General features: G+C 39.8%; 1 protein-coding gene across 5 annotated transcripts in view; it reads left to right on the top strand.

Moving 5' to 3' along the window:
• Positions 1 to 19,736, top strand: part of CNKSR2 (connector enhancer of kinase suppressor of Ras 2) — a 326,527-nt gene that overhangs the window by 63,957 nt on the left and 242,834 nt on the right. For all 5 annotated transcript variants that reach the window (XM_083172470.1, XM_083172469.1, XM_083172468.1 and 2 more), the window contains exons 2-5: positions 5,003 to 5,166; positions 6,194 to 6,396; positions 8,811 to 8,879; positions 13,717 to 13,804. In XM_083172470.1, coding sequence (XP_083028596.1) covers positions 5,003 to 5,166; positions 6,194 to 6,396; positions 8,811 to 8,879; positions 13,717 to 13,804 — 524 coding nt within the window. The remainder of the gene's footprint in view (positions 1 to 5,002; positions 5,167 to 6,193; positions 6,397 to 8,810; positions 8,880 to 13,716; positions 13,805 to 19,736) is intronic.

Raw genomic sequence — 19,736 nt, 5'->3', positions numbered from 1 at the left:
GCGGAGCTGGGCTGCGGATGTTAGAACATCCCGCCCAGTATCTGAATTGGTAATCTAATGGTGTGTCATATATGTGATTAACATAATAATGTGTCAGATACTGTTTTCAATTTCCCAATTAGGAAGGGTGAATCCAAATAAGTACCTAATAGATCTTTAAAGCCATTCGGTTAAGCCTACAGTATATATAGAAGCGGTGTCCAATAGATGACACTTAAGGGTAGATTTACTATATCCTCTAAAACCAACAGGTAGAGGATAAAGAAATGTGTAGCTACAATTGAATCTGGTTAGTTTCTATGGGCAACACCACTTTCTATAAACTAGAGTAAAATTACCTGTTAGAGTCCTACTGTAAGTACGCTTGGCTTCAACCCTTTCAGCTTGTACTTGGATGTCTGTAATATTTGGTTAATATACAGGAGGCTGCAATTGATCATACTTACATATAGAAGTGCAGTAGCACTAACTATGGCGCCTTCCTCAGCCATTATTTCCAACCTTCAGAAGGTTCTTGGTCTCATGCATCGGTTGGCGGCATACACTGACTGGGGATCAATGAAGGAGTCATTGCATACATGGACTTATTGGGGAGTGGGATTTGGCACACACTGGCTGATTAGGGGTCGTATGAACTGACTAGTTGTGTTTGGGCTATTGGCATACACTGACTGACTGTAGGTGAGGTGGGTTGGGAATTAGGCATAAACTAACTGACTTAGGGTGTAGTATCTGAAGAACCCGGGCAGCAGGAAATTTATGGCCAAAACTGGGAGCAGAATGGTATGCCATTTAAGGTTTATTAGAAACTAATGTGAACTTTTAAAAAAAAAAAAAAGATTTTATTGGACAATTCATGCTAATCAGACTTTGCATTTCCTTAAGAGTATTTGTACTTGTCTCTACAGATTTTGTATTCAATACAGCACTACCCCTACAGAAATGATGTTCTGTATACTGTAGCTGTGGACCGCTTATGGCATTTTCTCCTAATTCACCTGTGTATAATGTGTTTGTATATTCTTCTAGCAAGGAATTGTCATGTGTGAATGTGTGATCCCATGCCTGTGCATAAAACAATGAGCCGGCTTCTTGAGACTGTATTGGTTGTGGCTCCTAGAAGCTGGCTAATGCTTCTGTTAATAGCAGCCACCTTTCATGACAGAAGGTGGGGATGTATGTCCTGTTCACTGCCTCTTCGTAACTATATAAGGGTACTTTTTCAGAAGGTGTAAGTCTGAAGTCCCATACACATTGGGCAATAAAATTAGCTAATTTTAGCCCTTGTACGCAATATCGCTCATTATATCACCCTGTGTGTAGGCACCAGCAGAGGGACGCTGCACTCACTGGCAGGTTGTAAATAACCTAAATAATCGTCTCCCTTGTCTGTGCATGTATAGACGAGGGAGTGGATCATTAATGTGGGCCATGCTGCCAGCCTGCATAGGCAAGAGTGTGTGCACCAGCCGATGCCGGAACCCCTGTCTCCACTGCCACCAATATCAGAAGCAGCATACATCACCCAGTGTGTACAGGGCTTTAAGCTGGCTACATATCTAAAGATTTATCTACCCAATCTTTCTTGTGGGAACACAAATCTGGTATTGTATGGGAGCAAACTATTTGCTTCCAACTGCGGAAAAACAGACTGAGGTCATGATGCTGGTTGACTCGGGAAGATTTTAGCTTGCCAAGCGCCAGAGAGGCCACCCCACCGAACTGATTCAATGGTCGCCGACCATCTAATGATTTCTCCTGCCATTTCAAATAATAGTCCGTCTCAACTGACTTTTATTTGCGGGCATGAGGACGAAGACAGACTTGCGCTCGTTCCCATGGCCCAGTGCCACCCCTGTCCCTCCCTCCCCACTGCGAATGGCCCAGCAAGTGAGTAATTTGCTGCAGCCATCCACATTCGGGGTTTGCACATGTGCAGAAATGCGACCATCGCGCATGGGCCGAATTTCGGATGACTGCATGTGATCCAGAACTGGCCCCTATAAATGATACAAGAATGAAATATGAATGATTTTGTTTTCTTTTTATATACCTATAACAAAGGTTTATGTGTGAACTACATTATAAAATATGCATTGCACTTGATCAGTTTATGTGTTTTCAGCACATTGACTCCTATACTGTAGCTATATGTTGAGGAAATGTGTTGGTTTGAGGAGATACTGCAATATTCTTGGATGGGCAATGTTTTAGAATAATAACATAATATGAATGTTTCAATGCGATGGTGAAGAAGAATAAAGTGATTAGATGAAAAGGTTAATCTGAACATTTACAGTGGTTATTTGTGGTTTGTCCATTCAATGTTTTAAACATTAAACTTATAATTCCATTATTCAAACAAACCATTCACACTTCAATGATTTAGCAGATGACTAGAACCTTTGCACTTGCAGTATTTCTGGCTATTCTGAACAAGTTGTTGCATGTTGATTGTGTATAGTAAATCATTTTCATGTACATTAACTGTAAAATCAAGGACATAATGTATTTATACAGTGATTAATGAGCGTTTCAGATCCAGATATACTGTATGGTCTCAAAACAAGTATGGCTATCTTCAGTTGCATGCCTGTTTTTCCAGACTGGTACATTATAAAGTTGTCCTATTCTACTATTTTCTACCACATTGTATTTTTACTTTCTGAAATGGTAGAGGGGCCACTTTTATTCAGGGTTGCCTACCCTCCCAGAATGGCCGGGAGACTCCAGAAAATCAGGTCCCCCTCCCGGCACCCCAGGTGGCCAGCCCTCCCGGATAACGGAGCCCCTCCTCTCACCCCCCTCCCCCCATCTTTCTCTACAGCAGTGTTAATTGCCTGTGATGCTGTGGTTTTCAGGGTCGGGGCTAAAGATACAAATTGCGCCATTTAGCCCCGCCCCCTCCTCAAAGACAAGGGATTTGTGTTGCTGGGGGCGGGCTTGATTAGGTCTACATCAGGCCCCGCCCCCCGAAGTGCTGTAGAGGAGACTTTAAAAGTAGGCAAGCCTGGTTTTATTTCAGTTATTTTGTTTTATTCTTTACTTTATGATTATTTGGCTTTTATAACACTATAAAATCTGTTAAGTGACAATCTTATTAAACATGTTACTGACTTTTACAGTGACTATTTTTTATATACAAGTGTAGGGTGGGGTGTCTGTTTTTTCTTTTGTTGATGTTTACGAATATGCCCCTTCCTTTTGACGATATACTGTACAGTACTGTGCACAGCTACTGGCAGCCTAAAAATCATGGGGTGGGGGGGGGGGGTGTAAAGTATGAGCAGAAAAGAACAGTATTTAAGTGCAATATCTTAATTCACCCCCCTGATCATTGCCACCCTCAGGCCTTGGCGTACAGCCTTGATGTGGGAGTGGGTACAGTTTGCCTGGGCAGATCTGTGGGACCCAGGTCTGAGCTTACACACATGTTTTTTTTTAACTTGGCTGGCAGGTGCATATGCAGGGTGTCCAGGCCGGGAGGAGGTGGGTGAGCGGTGTAGTGGCTGCTCCCTCCCACTCTACGTCCATCCCGACCACAGCTGGCACCAGACGCCACAGCAGAGGAGTGGCTGCATGTCCGTAACAAGTGAGTCACATGCATTCAGTCTGTCCACCACTGCAGTGTGCAGTCCCCTCCTCCCAGCGCTTGGCTGCCCCGCATGCATACTTGCCGCCCAAATTTAAAAAAAGCTCAGGGAGGGAGGGAAGAGAATGTCAAGGCTAAAACTGTGCTGAGTCAGTGCTAGCCCTGTGCAGCAGGAGCCTGGGGGCAGTAGCCAGCCTGCTGCACTAGCAGGATATCACCTGGGAAGATGGCATTCAGCTACGATTTGGGAACCGAGTCTGGAGGAAAACCTTGAGCAGGGCTCAGACCTGACTCGGATTAGGAAGTTCGGGTAGGTCCGGTTCTTAGAGTACCGGACCCACGCTACCCTAATGTAGGCATGTTAATACCAGCAAGCAAAATCATTCAGACAATTGAAAATGCCCCATGAACTTGTGGCATACAGTAAACAGCTGATTATTTATTTGACCACTTGTTCTGTTAATTACCATAAAAGTAATTTCCTTACTGTTTGGTCTCCAATAAAATAAAAATTTGAAAAAAATAAATCCACTCACAAATCTTATGGGGATCATATAGCTACTGGTTGATTCCCTGTCTTTACACCACTACTCTTATCTGTAGTAGTGATTCGAGGGGCAACCAGCAAAAATTGCTTTTTAAAATCTCTGACTCATCGGTCCTGAACATAATTTGATCGGAATATTCAAATCGAAGATTTTGCATGTTGGATGTCCCAGTCGCACAACACATGCATCAGGGAATTGCCTCTACCTGTTATGTATGGCCACCATTACTTATGACTAGAATATTATTAAATAAAACCTTAGACCAGCAGTTTATTTCCTTGAGTTCCACGATCATCCAGTGTTCAGTGTTGGTACTGTTCCTGGCCGCGTACGGTCATGTCTCGGAAATGACCAGGTTAGCAGGACCAGTTTCAGGGCAATAGACATGCAGTACTCTCCCTACAGCTGCTGACAGTCACAGTGAGCTAAGAAACATTGGGCACAATAAAGTCTTAATTAACTTAATTATGTAACTTCATTATGTAGATTTATTCATTTGGAAAATATTTTTTTCTTCTGCACCATTTTGATATATTCCTCATTAGCAATCTGGTGAGTTTTTTTTTAATTTTTTTTAATTTTGTCTATCAGTGTTGATATTACTTTTACATGCAGATGAGTAGTGATTAAATTCTCTCTGCACATTTTAATTATGAAATCACTTGCAATTTTGAGTTATTTATTTTTATACAGCTTTTAAATATATATTTTGAGGCTTGTTGCAGTGTTTGAATTTAGATTTCCTTGTTCTTTTTTGGATCAGCTATATATTTTGATTTCTTTACTTGGAAAGCAACAGACCTCTTTGCACTGAGAGAAATAAAGCTAAACGGACTATAACATTGTCATTGTTTTCCATCAGGTCTGGATGACTGCCTGCAACAGTATATAAAAAACTTTGAGAGGGAAAAGATTGCTGGGGATCAGTTGCTACGTATTACTCATCAGGAGCTGGAGGAGCTGGGAGTCACACGGATTGGACACCAGGAACTAATTCTGGAAGCAGTAGACTTATTGTGCGCATTGGTAAGGACTGTTATGGGAAGATTTAGCAAAATCACTAACGTGTGTTTGTGTACTGATTAAGTAAAGTAACTATAAAGTAACTATAAAACATGACACATGTTTAGTTGGCCATGCACAGGTATGGCGTGCATCCTCATTTTTAAAGATTTGTATGTTGTTTTTTTCAAGTGACTTAAATTATTTGGGCACGATTGCCATGATTAGATGATGCCTGAATTCATCTTTTCATATGTGGTTGCAATCGAACTGCATTGACCTCTTTCCTGACCATCCTTATTTTTTTTATCTATTTACAGTAGTTCAATGTTTTTATTATTATTTTTTAAACTTTCTTTTGCAATCAACCTGTAGGCATACAGTATATGCCTGATTCTGGTTCACTTGCAAAAGCAAATTCTCTCATGCTGCACTGCAGGTGGGGCAGATGTAACATGTGCAGAGAGAGTTATGGTGTGTACACACGTTCAACGGCCATGCCATTCAATCCCAATGTGATCGTATCGCATCGGGATTGAATTGCACGGCAAGCTAAAAGACATGCATGCAATTTTGACTATATAGTACAGATCTGTACTATATAGGCAGTGCAGCCCTGTCTATCTGGCTTTGATTTGTGCTGTGCATCGGGATCGCAAGGTAAAAAACCTGTGCGATCTGCATGCGATCCCGATGCGATTTTAACTATATAGTCAAAGTCTCATGCCAATTTTTAAAATAAATTTAAGGAAAAGTCAAAATTGTAAGAATTTAGATATAGCAAATATACTGTAATGTTCCAAGTTCCATGGGAAATTGTGGCAATCTGCTATATTAACTCCTATATGTTTATTATTCTATAATATAACGGTCTCTGGTGCTATTGGAAGTTTTAATCGGTACTAGTTGAATAAAATAGTACACACTTGATAAAAAAAATGATGGCTTATGTGACCCCTGTGAGCTTTCTAAGAAATGATCTTGATTTACCTTTGGTATTTTGTGTAGTGCATATGATTTCATTTAAATGTTTTGTCTCTTTTATTTGCAGAATTATGGTTTGGAAACAGAAAATTTGAAAACTCTTTCTCACAAATTAAATTCATCTGCCAAAAACCTGCAAAACTTTATAAGTGGGAGGAGGAGAAGTGGTCATTACGATGGAAAGAGTAACAGAAAATTACCAAATGACTTCCTGACCTCAGTTGTAGATCTCATTGGATCTGCAAAGAGCCTCCTTGCCTGGCTGGACAGGTAGGGTTTCTATCAATGAATAAAATATGTTTACATTATTACTTTAAAAATTCTTCATGAATGGTTTTATGCAGCGTAAAAACAGTAATTTCTGTCATTTTCTCTTGGCCAACCCCCAATGTTTTAATAGACTAATAAGGAAAAACGAAGATATGGGTAAATAAATATTTTCCTTTTTTCACATTTATTGTAAATGCATACACAAAATATCTATAGAAATATACAGAACTTGTATTGGTTTAATATAAACCAATATAAAACCATGCAATAAATCTAACATACTCCTAAATGTTGTAAGCTAAACTGGTTTTCACCAAAGTGATTTTTTTGTGAATATACATAAACTGCTGAATGTTTATCAGAATATATTATGTTTTCTATGTATGCAAATCCATAGGCCATAGTGGTGCTAAATGTATTGCTGTACATATGATCTGAATGATAGGTTGACGGGTAATAGACACCATGTGGTCACCATGATAAAGTTGACACAAGGTTCTTTACAAAAACATTTCATCCTGGACTCCGTTTGGGAACGGTAAAGTGTGTTGAGTGCAGCAAAACTAATTTAAGGGTCCGTGTTATGAAATCTTCAAATTGAAAAATAAATAAATGTAAAAACCATGTCGACCTTTTCATGTGTCAACAATTTGCGTCAACCTTTTGCTTGTATTGATTTCTGTGTCAAATTCGTGCCTGTCGACTTATTTATCGTCAAACTGATATACTACACCCGCTACACATGTACCAGCTAGATTTATAAAGGATATTTCACATTGTAAAATGAACAGCTGTGCTTAGCTTAAAAGGATCTGGAGATGAATGAGAGAGCTTTGGTAAATGTAGGGATGTTTTCAGATTCTTAGAATACTTACATCATGTTTGACTTGATTATCTTTAACAAGCACGGAAGATTCTCTCCTGATAGGCGATCTCATAGCTCCCAACAATACATTGGATACTGTAACAATTGCTTTGATAGCCAACATCTCTGTGAGAGATGGGCCAGATTTTTGCTAAAAATGCCAACAGCTCTGTGAGAGATATGCAAAATATCGGCTAAAAATAAAAAATGCTGTGTAAAAAAGATTATAATTATATATATATATATATATATATATATATATATATATATATATATATATATAGGTAATCGTTTTGGACTCTTGAGTCATTAATTTCTGGGAGTGCCACCCACCCGTCTGCTGCTATATATATATATATATATATATATATATATATATATATATATATATGTCAAAGATATAAAAGAACGTCACTCCCGGCTCTTGAAAAGTGCAAAAACGAGATTTTATCTGTGTTGTGTATATATATATATATATTAGGTCATTATGATTTAAAAAAAATGCGTGGCAATTTTGACAAATTCACTAGACACTGAAAGGGTTAAGGTGCCCATACACTTATATGATTTGGCCATATTTCAGCCAATTCTAACACATCAAGCCAGATCTGATTCATGGTCCCATGCGTATCGGAGCTGGAGATCGGAAGTAGGATTTTTCAGAGTTCCGTAGCTCTTGCAGGTATCACATATGATGTGATGTATGCAATAGGACTTCATACGACTTCATACGATATATCACATGCCATCCTGCTGCCTGGCGGATCCCCGTCGGCTAGTTGGCGGGGTATCTTATGTGATGGAGGCACACAATACCTCGCATTAATGTATGGACACCATAAGTTTATGTCCCTGTTTACAAATCCAGTCTGAAGCATTTTATCCCTTATTCAAAATGAATAATAAATGATTGTCGGCCCTAATTGCTTCATTTCCATGAATATAAAACTATTCCTTAAGTTCGCATAGCTAAGTGAAATATTGTTTCCTTCTTTCTATAGATAGCTCCAATGTATGTTCGTTACTTGCCACTAATTTCAGTAGATGTATTTGGATGTTGTGTTTAATCCTATTAGCAAATGATAAGCGTAACTGATGGATGCACATGCAGTCAGAATTCAATTATATCTTATGTTCATTTTGTTACATTGATGATCAGGATATTGCACAGTTATTTCATTTGCCATTCATTTAGAAGTGTAGAAGAAGTAAAGAAAACCATTTCCAATTCCGTATTTTGTAGCTACGTCATCATATGATAAGATTGTTCTATATGATTTGTAGATTTTGATCAGATTTATATGCGTATATGTTAATGTAGAGAGCTTTCTTTTTTTAAATCTAAACATTTGCAAATTTTTGCATGAAATGAATCCATGGTATCGTCACAGGATGAGAACCCATATTCTGGGTTTACTTCTTATGCAGTTACTGTATATGTGAATTCATGTAATCTCTCTGCAGTACAGAAGTATATGCAATGAAATGAGTTGTCTCCTTTTGTTATCCACAATCCTTCTTGTATGTTTAAGTCCTTCTCTTGCCTTAGGTATTGCCACGCTGATCAGGATGACATTGATAACCTTAAAAAAAGATGGATAGGGCATAAGCTGGATAAGTAAGTGATCCAAAAAATTATTTTATCATGTAATGAATATTTCATTTACAAACCGATCATTTATTTGAAACAAAGACCATCATTTGGTATAATTTAATTTTTATATGAATGTCCTTTTTAAGCTTACATACTATGTTGTCCTATATTATACATACATGTTGGCATGCTGTTATGACTTGTGATCCGAACTACACGAAAGCACGCATCGCATCACAAAACAAAATAAACGTGGTGCGATTTGAACTACAAGCGATGTGTTTTGAACTACAAAGTTCAAAACACATCTGAGAATTACACTGTGTGGGCACTTCAAAATAATGGTGGTCCAGCGCATATCAAACACATGGCAGTTAATAGCTGATTGGCTGAAGTACCATTTATCATTTACTACAAGTTTTATGACTCGTTATATATGATATATGAGCCCCTAGTTTGCATCCTCTGCACATGTTCCATAAATGCATAGGTACAGTTCATTTGCAGATTGTGTTGCTTCACATAATGGACCATTTCGTTTTTTAATACAATCAAACAGCTGTGAATTAAACAAATTATTATTGCATCAAAAAGTCATAGTTTATTTATGATTTGTACCAGGGGCAAAACAGTTGCTACTCCCAGTAGCCATTATGTGTTTATTTATATTTAAGGTGGGTTACTTGGCGATTCATCTGGTAATCACCCAGGTGCTGCCATGGATTGGTACCTGTGCAGTGAAGGTCTGTTTAGAACCAAACGCCCAGTGGGCTTCACTGGCACCATTATAGGTGTCAGTGAACACAATGCAGATGTCCTACGTCAAACTCAGAGATGACCAAAAAAAAGCTTCCGTTGTGCGAAGTAGACCGCATTGGCCATACCCCCTCGCATCTGGCCAGGACCTTGCTACTGCACCCTCTGCACAAAATAAAATAAAGTTCTTGAGTCGTAGTCCATAGGAATATCAACTGAGATCAGTAAAGCAATTCTAGAATTACAAATTACCTATGTAGCAATATATAATATTTTGGGGATTTTGTTGTCAATATGCAAAGCCTGTCTATTAAATCTGCCTTTCAGGCAGCCAGCAGAGCGCATAGAAGGGAATCCATGGAACTTTAGCTATGCATAGAGCAGATAGCAATTTGAGGCTTTGCCAGGGTAAAGTGATGTGGGCAAGTTTTAAATGCTCTTTAAAAAATGACAGATTTGCACTTTTTCCCTGTTCTATTATGACCCTTTAAAGGTTACGTAAGCATTCAAATCAAGTGTTATGAGGACCTTTCTTTTCCTTTACCATTTAATAATGAATTCATTGCATTTGTTAGAATATTGATTTTGCCTTTAGGATTTGCTATATTTATACTTCTGATAAAAGGCAAGAAGTTATGGCCTTACACCAATTAACATTACAGTAATATGACAAATGTACTGTTCTCTGCAATTGCTCGGACTTTAGAGAATTTTTTAAAGAGAAATTAAAGCGGGAAGTCCTGCTTATCTACAGTGACTGGGCAGTGAGGATATCGTGAGGTGTGGACAGCTGGGTACACATTAGCCGATTATCGATATGCACGATTACAATACTGTCAATTATATTTTCTTGCCTATTGGTTAGTGTGTAAGCACTGTCATTAATGATGCACACTCCCATGGGTCGTTCTTAACTCCTCCGTCATCTGTACATGCATTCAAATCCAGACTATAGGCCAGATTCTCTGATGCTGCTTTCCCACTGCAGACCAGTTTAAAGTACTGGTAATCTTAAATGGTATTTAAAACGGTATTAGCATTCCCACTGCAGCAGATTACCGTTTTAAATACCATTTAAGTACCATTCCCATTGCAGTGAACCGTGTAAAATGTGCCTAACCCCCCCCCCCAGTGTAAAGAGTGCCTAATCCCTCCCCTCCCCAAGTGTAAAGAGTGCCTAACCCCCCGTACCTGCCCTGTGCCCCCACCTCCCCTCCCCTTGTACTTACCTGCACGGGGATGCAGGGCAGTGGGGAGGCAGCGGGGGTCCATGCAGGGTCCTGGCGGGGTACAGGCAGTCCCAGTGCCTGATGAGAACTAGTAGTTCTTACTTTGCGCATATGTAATGAGTGCACGTGCATACTAATGAGCCGCTCATTACATATGCACATATGTAATGAGCGGCTCTTTATTATGCACGTGCACTCATTACACATGCATAAAGTGAGAACTACTAGGTCTCATCAGGCACTGGGACTGCCTGGAGGCTAAATAACTTTAAGAAGCATTCCCACTGCCTCTTAAACGTTATTTTACCGTGTAAGACTCTGCTTTAAAAACGGGTTGAAATACCATTTAGCTTTAAACGGTATTTCAACTCTGGCACTTTCCCACTGCAGCCTTAAAACAGTAAATTGCACTGAAAATCGGCAATTTACCGTTTTTTAGCTGCAGTGGGAAAGGGGCATAAGCTTCAAAAGTGATAAAATGGAGTGACAAACAACCAGCCAATCAGCTCCTGTCTGACATTTTTCAAACACAGTCTGTGACATGGCAGGTAGGAGCTGATTGGCTGGCTGTTTAACACTCTCCATTTTATCACTTTTGAATCTTAGAAAATCTGGCCCTATATTATCAATGACCTCATGCTCCTGAATATACCCACTGAACGATGTTGTTAACAATATTGTTTGATGAGTATGCACTATATTGTTTCTCAAGGCATTCAGGGGAAAGTGATAGCGATATTGTACTGACTGCTAATGTGTACCCAGTTTTAGTGTCAAAGTTTGTCTTTACGGTTACTTGAGGTTATCCAAATTCTCCCATAAAATCAGTCCTTCACCCTATAGCCTTTACCCCTCAAATGCCACCTTACTTCTGTCCACCAAGGGTCCATTTCTATATGAGCATTTGGTGTATAGGGGGTGAGATGTTGCCTATTGGTTTTTATTCCCATGCGGGGATGAAATGCAACAAGAAAAAGGGAATTGGCCCTGGAAGTGGGTTTACCATAAAACAGCCGTGTAGACAGGACAAGAAAAAAAATGATCCTGCATGGCTTCGGGTATGCTCTGGTGCTGCGTGAAAACCAATTACTGTAGAACACCCTAAAGTAAAATGTAATTGATAAAATGATCACAGTGTAGCCTTATCACATAAAACATCATACTTGGTGCCATGCTGACGATTAAATTAATTTCTTTAATGTTCTAGGGAGTTGAATTGACCAGCCTCTTTTATATTGCATTGCTAGATTACAAGCTCTCTTGATCTGTCTGTTAGAAATTAAATATTTACAAGATTACAAATCTTTATGGCTCCAATTGATGCTACGCATCTTATGATCAATGTAGGTAACTAATATAGAAAGTACAGTATCAGCCGTTATACATTCCTTTTAATGGCCCAAAATACAAAACAAAATAAAACAATAAGTTTCAGTGGATCATTTAGTGGCACAGAACTATGCAGTGTTTCCACACAGGACATGTAACCATCTATCATTTTACTATTATACTAGAAAATTATAGACAAAATGTGATTTCACTTTTCGAACATTTACCCAAATCTTGTCCCCGGCACTCCGAAGCCCCAATCTGGGGGTTACACCTGCCCCGGTGCCTTCCAGATGTGGAAGTGTGTGTCCGTAGATTTTTTTTGCACATACAAACCCGCTGAGTGCCTTCTCCATCTGCTAATATTATGGATGTTCTCCACTTGTTTTGTGAACCACAGCAACATTCCGGTTAAACATAACCACAGAGTTCCAATTCCTGACTTACACTTCTCTTTCTCTGAGCTTTGATAACTACCCCCCTTAAGAGCCTTTATTTTTTTCCAATGGCTATTAATATTATGCCGCAACCCCTTTCATACAAGGGTCTGCATAATTTAGCCAACTTCCCTGGAACCTGTAGGACTAAAAATAATCTCTAGCAGTAGTGGAGTATGGTGTGTGTGTGTGTGTGTGTGTGTGTGTGTGTGTGTGTGTGTGTGTGTGTGTGTGTGTGTGTGTGTGTGTGTGTGTGTGTATGTATGTATGTATGTATGTATGTATGTATGTATGTGTGTATATATATATATATATATTAATATATTTTTTGTTATTCTGCAGCACATAATAAACAATAAAACAAGTATCGTAAGTGATACATAAAACACAAGCAATACAGCATTATAACAAAATAAGGAAGAGCCTTTCTTAAGCTATGTACAACACACGGTGCAATATATTGCTGAGCAATATACAGTATTGCTCAGTGTCCAGTTTTCATCAGCGACCAGAGATGGTCTCTGATGAACAGGAGACTCTGCCGGGGGAGCCACATTGGGAAACAGCTGATCCAGTGACCATTAGGGAGCTGAACACAGGAGCCCGCACCCGGCGATTTATCACTGCAGCACAAACAAATCATTGGCTCAGCGACCATATTGCCAGCAATATTGTACCATGTGTACACAGCTAGTGAAATAAAGTTTATGCTCTACAATAGGAAGTAACACAGAACATGGAAAACAGTATAATATATTTTTATTAAAAGCTTTAGATACTAATATTCTAGGGGGTGCAGTGTAGATCTTTCCAAGAGCCTGGTACACACTTGGTCTTTGTTCTGAGGACCAGCTGCTTAAGGATATCTTGTGAAAAGGCAGAATCTAGTGTTCTTGCAGTGATAGTCATGCTATTGTACTGGTCTAAGATGCCTGCAGTACAACATCTCATACCGCGTAATATTACTGGATATTTCAATATTGTAAAATAATCACACTGTACAAATATATATTTTGTATGCGCATGATATAAATATTTTGTGACTTTGCTATCCAGATTTTATTATATGTATTTATTTGCCACATGTTAAAATGTATTTCATTTTTTTAGATCACCTTTTGCTGCGGTAACCGATTACTCCGTAACGAGAAACAATGTCATTCAGCTGTGCTTGGAATTAACAACAATTGTTCAGCAGGTTTGTATGCCGTGAACACAATAACATTGCTTTGATTGACATTTCTTTGTTTGCACTTCAATTTTGTATATTTTATTACCACAAAAAAAACGAGCCAAAATAATATAAAAGCTACTGCGTACACTCCCAACTGAAGTTCTACAAAGCAGTTTTAAATAGCCAGTAGGTACATATTAGGCTTTCAGATTCTGCCAGAATTGTGACTGTCTAAAGATAGCTACACATTTAAAGATTATGGGTGAAATGTAATAGGATGACAGATTCAAAAAGTGAGAGATTCGGTAAGAAATCTCCAGTTTTTTTTAAAGCGGCAATCATTTACACTGCAAAACCAGTTTGATTTTGAAGTGTAAATGATTGCTGCTTTAAAAAAACTGGATTTCCTATCAAATCACTTACTTTCAGAATCTCTCATCCGAATACATTTTCCCCTACATTTCCAACCAGATTGTTGGAACAAAAATTTGGTAGCGTATTGGAGCAAACGAGAAATGTCCATTTGCTCCAAAACAGTCAAAAAATGGACAAATATGGATTTAGTTCAAAAGGGAGGGGGTATTTGAGTCTGCACACAACCTGAAAGTTGGAATACGCAGTGAATTAGTTATCGATTTGCTGGGGTGCTATCCTGGACAGCCAGATAAGACACTAGATATATACAGGAAAGAAAGAAGTTGCGTTGGGATGCACACATTAGGAGAAAAAATCTCTTGTATGCTTAAAACTTAAATTTTAGTAGGTCTTTGTTAAAAGAGGGGGGCGTTCAATAAATCTTATATTATGGGGGGGTATTCAATCATGGGCCACGGCTGTCGAGCTGCCATGACCCTGTCCCATTCTCAGTTTGCTCGACCGAGAAAAAGCAGGAGGGCTTCAATGTCCTGCCGGCAGTGGGACGAGAAGAGGGTGCGGCCGCAAGCTGCGGCCGAGAAGAGGCGAGGATGGAGGAGGGGGAGTTGTTCACATGAAACATCCACTTGCGTTGGCATGGCATCTTACCGCATTCGGACGGTGTGAGCGATCCATACGGTAGGCGGGGCTAAGAACACTCGGTGGCCATCCGAAAATACGCTTACATCCAAGTCAACTAGAATAGGTCCTGTACATGGCTTGTGGTGGGGAATTTTTATAGAATTTGTCGACCGATAAGAACCACTTGGCCCATCTAGCATGCTCTTACTTTGAGCAGTAAATATGTGAAACTACTGTACATTTTTAAATAAAGCTGTCAGTTTAAACTGTTATGTTATATTTGTTTGTTTTTTTAGAGGGTTTATGGGCTTGTTTTTACTCGGATTTACTCAGTTCCCACTGTGGGATCTTATTGGCTATCCAAAACATGTGACAGCTGATAGCCAATCAATAAAATCCAAACTTGCAATAATTTGGCACTGAGACGAGTAAATCCAATTTGGAATTCATACATATAACATTTTTACACTTCATATTCAATTTAATTTTCCCAAAAAAAAAAAAAAAAGAGAATATACTGTAATATGTGTTTTAAGTACTGTATATGCATCAACTCAATCATACATACTGTATGTTATGTAAATACAACAGGCACTGAGTCTGCCATCGTGCTTTGATCTCTTACCAACCAGTTCTTGATTTTACATGTGTGCACAGTAATCATATCATGTAGTCTAATGCAAATCTCTTATTGATCTTAGCAGCTGACATTTGGTAAAGAATTACTTCAAGAATGTTAACAAGCATCAATGCGGCACTTGGGCCCCATATTATATAACCCTCCTCTCTAGCTTAACTGTGATCACTGCCGCAACCCTGCACAGCAGTGATTGTAGGCTGAAGTAGAGAGGTCATACTCTCTCTTCTAAATTAGCACTTGCTGTATGGTGCTCCCCATTCTTAGCATTGCTCCAAAGGGCATGTTTTACATTTTGAATTTAAAATTGAGAATTATGCTTTTGATCTGAGTGAACATTTGCTGTAAAATATGACATACACTTGAGCTATTTCCTTTCTCTTGCGCTGCATGTGAAGGTCAGAATGTATAGACACAATACACTTTTTCTGTCAATATGCCTAGTTATTACATATTGTATAATTATCAAGAGCTTAATCACTTCTGCTTTAAACATGTAAATAGTACAAACCAGTGACAGATCTATTTGTGGATGTGAGTCCCACCGACACTCCCTATGCCCAGCGTAATATATATCTAATACAAGAACCCAGTGTTCTCTTTATGCCAACATACTTCAAGTACTGTAAATGGCTCAATCTTCCTATACCATACTGTACATACATATGTGCAGTGCTGCTGCTGATCATAGCCCTATGTGTATATTGCATCCAGGTTGTTTACATTTATTTTGTTCATTTTGACCTTTTTCATATCAACCTATTGCTTGTGCCGGCTTTTTGACCATGTCGACAGGGGTGTAACAAGATATTCCTAGGCCCCATAGCAAAAGTTTGTAAGGGCCCCCTATTTAGCAACTAGTGGTGATAAATGTACATAAAACATATTACTAAAGATGGGCCCCCTTCAGCTCTGGGCCCCATAGCAGCTGCACCCCTTGCACCTATGGTAGTTACGCCCCTGCATGTTGACTTAATGCATGTGGACCTTTTTCATATGTTGGCCTTTCTACAGGTACACTACAAGGTCAATAGTGGTTAATGTCCAATGCACAAGCAGCTTTTGCTGAGTAACATGATATGCCTATATTTACTGTATGTCTGCCACTTTATCTGGGTTTCCTATATGCATGACATGGCAAGATTAGAAGGACTGTTGAACGCGTAATGATGATTGATGTATGTGGACACTTATGTATATTTATGCCTCTCGAATGGATTTGCTCGACAGTAATGTGCATAAAGAAGGTGGCTTCTATTTTTTAGCTATGCGAAGGCTTAATAAATTCCCATAAATATAAAAAAAAAATTCTGTTCTACATCTTATAAGACACATATTTTTAGGATCTTTAGATGACCTTGTGACCCACAAGCTACATTATGCTGGGCAGTACGGATGGTGTAATGGTTAGCATTACTGCCTCACAGCGCTGAGGTCATGGGTGCGATTCCCACCATGGCTCTAACTGTGCGGAGTTTGTATATTCTCCCCGTACTTGCGTGGATTTCCTCTGGGTACTCCGGTTTCCTCCTACACCCCAAAAATATACTGGTAGGCTAATTGGCTCCCAACAAATTAACCCTAGAATGTCTGTGTGTGCGTGTACATGTGGTAGGGAATATAGATTGTGAGCTCCACTGGGGCAGGGACTGATGTGAATGTTCAACTGTTCTCTGTAAAGCGCTGCGGAATATGTGTGCGCTATATAAGAAACCTATAAAAAAAATTCTGCCTAAATCTGGCATATGGACTGAATCCATCAAAAGGTCCCTTTCAGTCAGACCTTTTTATGGATTCAGGGTTGGAGGAGAGACTGCTGACCATGGCTAGGTGGGGACTACAAATGCCATGCAACACCATGCTATGCCAGGTTCCACTGTGCATCAACTGCAACATTGTACAGGTTTAAAACTAATTCCTGCTCAGTTAAAGCCACAACCCAGCATCTTTAGTAAACTGTGAGTGGCATTTGTTGTGTCTGCGATGAGAATAAGATGCCAAATTTTAAGATACAGATAGTCCGCCACACCAGCCAGAGTGAGAGGAGGCAGTCTGCACCATATGGTATATTTAGTCTATGGGGGGTTATTCTGGTCCTTTCACACGGACCAGAACATTCTCTCCGGGACAGTTGGTGGGCGTATGCGCATGCGTATGTTTATTCCTGCGCATGTGCATATGCCAGGTGCGTGCGGCCATGGCGAACAGACTGTTCACTGGATGCACGCATACAAGGCTGCGGCCGGGGGGCTTGGGGCAGCGATCATTAGTCACTAATTGCAGTGCAAAAAATAAAGCAGCCAGTATTTACTCTGCACGGAAATAACTAACCCAAATGTAGCTCTCTGCACATTTTACATCAGCCCCAACTGCACATGGTTTTGTCCAAGGAGTTTGCTTTTGCAAACCAACTAGAATCATTCCCAATATGGGCAAATATAAATCTTTCTGTTTCTTGAAGGCGCAGTGTTTACAGGAAAAGCGGATATGGAACTCAAAGACTATGGGAGATTTATCGAGGCATCGCCAGAGTGTCCTACAGTACTTCAACGAAATATCCTGTTCCACCACCAGCCTTTCTAATCAATTCATTTCACCCCACAGATTTAAATGTAAAACAAGTAAAACAACTAGCATAAGCTATTGGGTTTCTTTTTCGCTTTCCGTCAGACCTTTTTATGTGTCAAGGTTTGTTTTTTTATATATTGTATTGCAGTAATTATGCACAGCATGACATTCACCAGCGTATCAAGGTTAGTATGACCTGTGATACAGATGAGCTTGACAGAAGCAATTTCCAGCTAGTGGTATTCAACTTTTAACAGTTAACAGAGGTGAGAACATACTACTTAGCATTTACCTGATATCTAATGTGGAAATCACTTTCACTACTCTTTTTTTTCCACATACAATAATGTATTATTATTATTATTAATTATACATATATAATAAGCATTTGTTATGCTTTGCATTAGTTTGCTAAACTGTGGTAAAGATTTTGCAACATGCAATGACTGAAGGGAGCAAATTCTCCATTGAGATTGGCAGTTAAGTTTCAGGATGTTGGAATCAATTTTTCTGCCAGTGGCAGTCATTTTGAAAACAGTTGGTGAAGTGGTTTAACTAGCATGAGTAAGGCAGGGCATTTTCCCTGGGTGCCAAATTATGGGGGTTATTATTTTTATGGTAAAAAAGATCAGAAATTCATCTTTTCATTTATGACCATCACATTTAGCTCACTTCATGGTTATGCCCCCTACCCTTCTCATGAGTCATTGATCTTTTAAATGACATAGAAAGCATGCAGGGTTAGGCAGCAACATCACCACCATCTGTGGTTTAGAGAAGTGGTTCCCAAACTGGGTCCTGCAGCACTCTGGGGTGCCTCAGGGAACTTGCAGGGGTGGTTCATACCAATTTAAATGATGTATGTTCAACGTAATACAAAACTAATGCTGGTGGCTTCCAATCATAAAATATGTGGACAAACAGAAGCAAATCTTGTCCCTCATAATATAACTGAACCTAGTCCCATATAAACACAATTTCTCACAAAACTCGTGGAATAGGGGTGACATGGTAAAAAGTTTGGTACTTGTGTATTATCACGGCGCCCATCGCATCGCATACCACTAATTAAGGTATGCGATGGGATACAATGGGACCCGATTTTCGGGTCCAAAGACCCGTACTGTACAATAAAATATTGCATCGCATGCCATTAAAATGGCATTCGATGCAATGCGATTTTAAATTGTACAAGCACCCTGATGGGTGATTACTATGTTAAATGCACTCCCATTGTTAATGCCACCCCCACTATCAACGCCAACCCGAAACGTGGCGAGCGCAGCGAGCCCGTAAGGGGCGTGGGTATGCGTCCTCCGACCTTTTCATACCCCCACTATCCACGTCCGCATGGAGTTGATTTCATATAGTGTGGCAAGCGCAGCGAGCCACCGAACCCGAAGCATGGTGAGCGGACGCGGATTACTTCACATGTAATCCACTGCGCTCGCCACGCTTTGGGCTCGGTGGCTCGCTGCGCTCGCCACACTTTCTAAGATCAACTCCACGCCGACGTGGATAGTGGGGTATGAAAAGGTCGGAGGACACGTACTGCTGCCCCTCGCGGGCTCGCTGCGCTCGACACGCTTTGGGTTGGCGTTGATAGTGGGGGTGGCGTTAACAATGGGGGTGCCATTTAACATAGTAATCACCCATCAGGGTGCCTGTACAATTTAAAATCAGGTTGCATCGCATGCGATGTGACCAATGCGATGGCGTACGATGGAAATCTTGGGCGCTGTGATAAAACACAAG

Source organism: Crinia signifera, chromosome 2 (genome assembly GCF_055691185.1).
Source record: "Crinia signifera chromosome 2, ASM5569118v1, whole genome shotgun sequence".
Lineage (NCBI taxonomy): Eukaryota > Metazoa > Chordata > Amphibia > Anura > Myobatrachidae > Crinia > Crinia signifera.
This window is presented reverse-complemented; position numbering and strand designations above follow the sequence as displayed.